The 6,564-nt window shown below is 40.0% G+C and overlaps 2 protein-coding genes across 5 annotated transcripts in view; one reads left to right on the top strand and one right to left on the bottom strand.

The window, feature by feature from the left end:
* The window catches only part of BPNT1 (3'(2'), 5'-bisphosphate nucleotidase 1), an 11,877-nt gene extending 8,606 nt beyond the window's left edge, over positions 1-3,271 (top strand). For all 3 annotated transcript variants that reach the window (XM_008630344.2, XM_017730052.1, XM_017730053.1), the window contains exons 7-9: positions 183-380; positions 1,237-1,342; positions 2,652-3,271. In XM_008630344.2, coding sequence (XP_008628566.1) covers positions 183-380; positions 1,237-1,342; positions 2,652-2,800 — 453 coding nt within the window. In that variant the 3' untranslated portion in view covers positions 2,801-3,271. The remainder of the gene's footprint in view (positions 1-182; positions 381-1,236; positions 1,343-2,651) is intronic.
* The window catches only part of LOC103612817 (acrosin-like), a 215,346-nt gene that overhangs the window by 111,962 nt on the left and 96,820 nt on the right, over positions 1-6,564 (bottom strand). The window lies entirely within an intron of this gene.

Genomic DNA, 6,564 nt, shown 5'->3' with positions numbered 1-6,564 from the left:
GAAAGAGAGCCAATTTCTCACTCTGGGCTCTCAAGCAGTTCTAAGTGCCACTGTGTAAATGTATATCCCAGTATTGATGTTACACTCCCTGATATGCCAAGATACATCTAGGTACCCCTTTCCCTTTGTGCTTTAACTGCTGACTAGTGTGATTAACCATCACTCTGTACTTTTTTTTGTAGGCAGGAGCTAATGCTGTGTTGGGAAGGACAATCTGGGGAGTGCTGGGCATGGGTGCCTTTGGCTTCCAGCTGACAGAAGCACCTGCTGGCAAACACATCATTGTTACCACCCGCTCCCACAGCAGTGCCCTGGTAAATGAGTGCATCACTGCCTTGAACCCAGACGCTGTCATCAGAGTTGGAGGAGCAGGAAACAAGGTATGAAAACTCAAAATCTTCTGTTTTTACTGGGAGGTGGCACTTCTGGAAAAAAAAAGACTTTCTAAAGAAGTCATTTGCTTACTTGCATGAATATGCAGGAGAGACTTCCTCCACCTTCCCCAGCACAACTTCTCTTCCTAGCATTCAGTCTGCTGTGAGGTAGAGAGAATTTGGTACAGGTGTATTTGTACCAGTGGCCATGCTGGTCATGGCTGAGGTCTGTCTTCCCCAGTATGCTGTTTTTAGGGGTGAAAATAAAAAGTTGTAAGACCAGCATGATTGAATGGGAATTCAGTTTAATCTCAATTATTAGACATGTCCTCCTGTTTGTGTTAATACAGCTTTTGTTCCAACTATCCACCAGCCCATTTGAAAGGATAAAAATATAAGCATGCATTATATTTCCTTTGTGAAATTTCTCTGCATACAGGGAACACTCATTTGGTACAGTTTTTAACACTTAGTTTTGTCATAGCTGTTAAAAACACACCCTCTCATATCTTTCCTCCAACATGTGCAAGGCCCAAAATGGCATTAACACAACATGTATATAGTTTCCACTTTATTTTTTTAGTACTTGCACAAGAAGTGAATTCTTGTTTCTGAAGCTGAGAGCAGGTTTTCATCCTATAGTCTGTATTTATAACCATCAAAAATACTGAATTGAGAATGGTAATATAGTATAGCTTCTATACCTTAATAAAATTTCTTGTGCTATAAGGAAATGGCTGGTGTTCCTTTTCTGACTATAAGTACATAAATAAATGGATTTAATCCCCACTTCCTGGTGTTATTTCTACCCATTTCTAAATGCCTAGATCCTTTGCAATGATTGCAACTCTATTCTTAACAGATCATTCAACTTATAGAAGGCAAAGCATCTGCTTATGTATTTGCCAGTCCTGGATGCAAGAAGTGGGATACATGTGCACCTGAAGCTATCCTACATGCTGTGGGAGGTAAGTTCATAGCATTCAAAGTTCCAGGATAAGTGAAACTGCATCAATTTGAAGTTAGTTATACTTTTCATGGAAAGAAAAATGACAATACCTGTACATTTTTTAATAGTTATGATTCACTAGGAGCTCTGAGCCCTCTGAAATCAACAGTAACAGCCAAGAGACAAGGACATTTTGCTCTGAAAAGCATGATATGATCTGTTTTGCCCTGGACTAACAAACTCAATAACTGTCACATAATTTAAAAAGCCAAATCCCCAAATTTGGGGTATATTCATTTTAATATTTTCAAAACAAATGGCCTTTTTTTTTTGTGTTGGCTACTATCTTACAGTAAAATCTGCTGTCCTACTAACTGAGTATAGTAGTTTATTATTAGTAACATGTTATATAATATGTGGACATTGAATTCTTTAAACCAACAAAAATAGGTCAAATCATGAAGTTGTTCTTTGGATGTACAAACTCCAAAATTGAGTCATTCATATAATTCAGCAGAATTAGTGGTCTCCAGCCAACATGAGACACTTCACTTACCTAGGGGCTAAGGGGTTGAAAAGTTATGAAAAGACTCACTGATGACGATTTTAAGTAGTATTATTTTTTGCTAATTCTTCTTTTCACATGAATAGGCCTTTTACCACCATATGCTAAAATTATGGGGTTTGATTCTTCAGTTCTGTCAGGCGAGGATAACAGGCTTCATAATGACACTATTGAACTCCTCTGCAGCCTGTAGTGTTCATAACTGGGGTAGTTTTAAACAGGGTTAGCTCAAGCACAAAGCAGCCCAACCAATCTGGGGCAGCACAATGCTGTATTTAACCTCTTGGTTAAATACCTGGGTTAGGTAGGAATCTCCTGGTTAAGTTAGCTTGAATAAAGATTTGTGTTGCTCTTGCTAAGAGATTTCTAAAACCTCATTTAAAACCAGCTGGAGTATTTCTACATTATGTTAGAGTTTGTGGTTAGACTTACCCTGGTTTTTACTTGAACTGAGGATTTTTCTTTGCTGCTTGTCAATAGCCAGTGTAAAAGCTACTCAGGAAGCATTTTAAGTAATCCATGGAAGAGAGATGTTTTCCTTTTCCTGAGACACAAGGAATTTAAGTATTGTTGAAAAAACCCAAAACCACTATAGTTATTTGATTTCAGTCAATATAAAACCTGTTGTACTTAAACTGGAATCAAAGATACTTTACATGTGAACACAGGCATGTGTACACCAAAGATTGCTTTTAGTTATATCACATGAACTAATAGACTCCAACTCCTTTTTGCTGGAATATTTTTCTTCCTTTTTTTGCAGGCAAGATAACTGATATCCGTGGAAATCCATTTCAGTATAACAAGGAGGTGAAGCACATGAATTCAGCTGGGGTCCTTGCCACTTTGAGAAATTATGACTACTATGCCAGTCGTATTCCAAACACTGTGAAAGAATCTCTTGTGCCTTAAAGCAGGGAAGAGTCTTCACTTGGCCTGGAAGGCTGAGAAAATGAGCTTGGAGTAAAAGGAAGAAGATGACTGAGCGTGAAATTTTGGTTCATAGAATCTGAACTGAATTCTTTCAGTAGGTGTTCAATAATTTCAAAATTATACAGAATCTTTAAGTAGGTGTTGGATCAGATTGTTTTGCTGTGTTGAGCAGACAACGTCGAAACAGTCACATTTTTTCAGTATTTTCAGTGTTTTCTATATTCTTTGGGAGTTTTCCTTCCTCATGACTGTGTGTAATATATTGCTAATCATAACACTGCAGACCAAAAGTCATCTTAATAATCTGGGCACAAAATCATGTTAAGTCATGTATCTGATCTTGCTCAATAGTTTTTGTTGTCAATAAGGTATATTGTGTTAAATTGACTATGGATTTGCCTGGATGGATGAGCCCATTTGTTATAAAGTTGCCAGTTTTGACTCTTAGAAGGGCATCTGCATTTTTTTGTTCTCCACTGAGTTCTGGGATGGCCAAGACTGCTATTTGTTGGGTTGTCTGAGTTGAAGCAGGATACAGTGCAGCTAGGCTTGGAAATCTCTGATAAGGGTTCATGGATCACTGGATTCATTGAGGATCAATGAAGTGTTAATACAGTAGGGTTCAGGACAGTTCAGTTGAGAACCCAAGGAAGCACGACAGGGGCAGGAGTTCTTAGCACCTCTCTGATGATTTGAAATGCCTTTGTCAGGGTTTATGCCACTTCAGTCTTGGAGCACTTTGGGGATCCAAAGTCAAGGTCACTTTGGCATACTTGGGAATAACAGAAATGCCAGACCTTGAAATTTTCTATGTCCAAATTTTGAGATAAACCAGGTACATTTCCAACAGTGCCAAGAGTTGAGGAAGTTGACAGTACCACTTCCCCCTCCTGTGGAACACAGGCATGTTAGAGGAGGGGAGAAAACAGGGCCAAGATCACCTAAAATTTACTTTGAAGTTGGAGATCCTGTTTCAGTCAGCTTTCCCTTAGGTGTGGGTGATAGTAAAGCAGGATTCAACTGCCCAGTCCACTTGATCACAAAAGAGAACAAGTAATAAATTACATATGACTAGCTAAAATTGGCAACTTAGCCAAACTCTTTTGAAGTCTCTTCAAGCTGAATTAAGGATTTTGAAATTAGGCTCTTGAACCAGTGCCCCTTCTTTTTTCCAGATGTTGTGACTCAAGTCCCTCACTCTCAAATGAAGGAGTCCTAGGGCCTCCTTTTCCCTAACAATGTGACACACACTGAGGCATGCCATGGAGAGATCCCAGTTTCAACAGACAACACAGACATTTGCTTTTCTTTCTGTTCTCCATGTGGAGAAAAGAGTGACATATGTCAGGTTGTCAGGCAGGTGGTGTCAGGGAGGGTGTCTGACCACAGTCACTTGCCTATATAAGGACTGAATCCCTAAGCTCTCCCACATGATTTTTTTTCCTTACCTTCTGCTGGCACCATGAATGCCAAAGTAGCCTGCAAGGTGCATTGCACCCTTTCTCACTTCCTCTCTGCCCACAAAATTAGGTCTTCTAAATAACTACACTCTTCAGCCACACAAACTATCCTTAAACTAGTGCCTCAAGGTAAAAAAAGTTGTTTTCCATACAGAAGAAAAATTCAAAATTCAGTTTTCCACAGCGTGTTCAAGTTACTTCTTTTTCCTGTCATCGCACAAGATATTTAACAACTCCACTTAAGAGTCCTTAGATTAGATCCTTTCCTCACAGTAGGATAATGCCAATATGACTTCACTGGCTTAAAGCTGACTCTGTTTCCAACAAGCAGGAACATCTTGCCACCGAAAGATAGGAACAAGGCACTTCTTGCTGAAGTGTTCCTGTCTCTCCATGTGCACACGTTGGAAGAATCTAAGGAATCTCTTCCTTAGTGAGGTCATCTTAACCTAACATTTACAGACAAATTAGCAAGATTAGCATTTACCTCATTCTATCGTGACACTGGATTAGAGCTGCATATATAGGAACGTGTGCTTCTAATCCTTGGATCTAAAGTCTACCTTTCTTCTCTCCCCTCATTTGCATAACTGGTAAGAGCATGCAAGACAGATTCAGCCTGCTTTAATTAGAACATTCTTCATATTTTGGCCCATTTTAAGTTTAGTCATTCCATATACTGATTGTGACTGTGATGCCTTTTCCTGGTCTTAAAATCAAGTGTCATACATGGTTAGAAGGGGAAAAGGGATTTTACCTTGGTATTTATTTTAAGGATCCTTAGGTGCACATGTCCAGGCCACATGCATCGAGATGCACCCCACCGAATATCTCCCATAAGCTCGGGTATAACATTATAGGTTTTACTAATTAGCATATCTATCAAAGATTCCCCAGTGAGAGGCTCGAGTGAGCTCCCCTCCCCAAGGAACCTTCCGCTGGATGGTTCTATCTTGGTTTACAGAATGTGTTCTGGAGAGGACCTTGGGGTCTGGGGCACACTGATCCCCAGCTACGAAGCTTCTAAAATGTTTCGTCTCTCAGCTTGACAAACAAGTCCAAGAATGTGGGAAAAAGCATTAAGAATACAGAAGTTGTAAGAAAGGTACAACAGGAGTACAAAAGAAAAGACAAAAAATCTTCATGGCATCAACTGAAGTTTGAACCACATAGCAAGTACAGTGATTTCACTGCTTGTTATACATAATTTTCACCTTTACCTTATACAGGATTCTTTGATATGTATGCCATAGCATTCCCATCAAAATCTGCATGTGAATTTGCAAAACATTTTAAGATAAAACATAGAACAACTCAGATAACACAAAGCCTGCCCTAATAATTCTTTCCATGCAATCATTAAAATACAAAGTACAGAACCCGCTGTTAGTAATCCTCATCTATTGCCTCTATATCCTTATTTTCATCTGAAACTTGCAATAGGTTTGAGAATCCCTTCAGCATAAGCTTCTTTCTAATTCTGCTGTAAGTTGTCTGCTCATTTAGTTCCCTGAATGGGAGTAGAACACACAGCATGTATCAGCTTCTGCATGGCGTGTAAAGATACTCATGTATGGAAACACACGGAAATACTTTCCATGCTTACAGAAGCTGTAAAACTGCTAACACAGGAGGATAGTAAGGAAAGTTGAGATTAAATCCAGCAGCAGGTTATAAAAACCAGCACGTAGTGTGCAGTCATGCTCTGACTACACCACTACCTCCACTGCACAAAAAGCACTGGTTCACCAATCAAGCATTTGATAATGTCTCTGTTAGTGCAGTAGGTGCTACAGTAACAGCTATAAAATAGATGGGAGGAAAAAAAATTCACAGTGACACTGCATTGTCCTTGCAACAAAGTGAATTTGAGCCAGTCTCCTGTGAAAAACCGGTGACACAGCATTTTTGTAATTCATTCCAAGACTCCAGAAGGTGGCTGGGCACTGAGACAAGCTCTCCAGTGAAGTGGTCACAGTGCCAAGCCTGCCAGAGCTCAAAAGCGTTTGGACCACGCTGTGCAGGGCCAGGAGTTAGACTCGATGATCCCTGCGGGTCCCTTCCCACTCGGGATATTGTAGGACTCATTTGACCCACTGCAAAATCTGCACGTTTGTCAGGAGTTTAACAAGTAACAACCTACAAAAAACAGAGGAGTGAAACCACCGTACTCAAACGATTCGGTGTGTGTTTCGCTGCTCGATTTGTTTGGATCATCACACATCGTAAAGGGGCTGGAGGCATCTCCACGGCTGGTGCCAGACATCCAGCTAAGAGTTTTGG

This window comes from Corvus brachyrhynchos, unplaced genomic scaffold (assembly GCF_000691975.1).
Source record: "Corvus brachyrhynchos isolate BGI_N302 unplaced genomic scaffold, ASM69197v1 scaffold101, whole genome shotgun sequence".
NCBI classification, from domain to species: Eukaryota; Metazoa; Chordata; class Aves; order Passeriformes; family Corvidae; genus Corvus; species Corvus brachyrhynchos.
The sequence above is the reverse complement of the archived record's forward strand: the minus strand, read 5'-3'. Positions and strand labels throughout refer to the sequence as shown.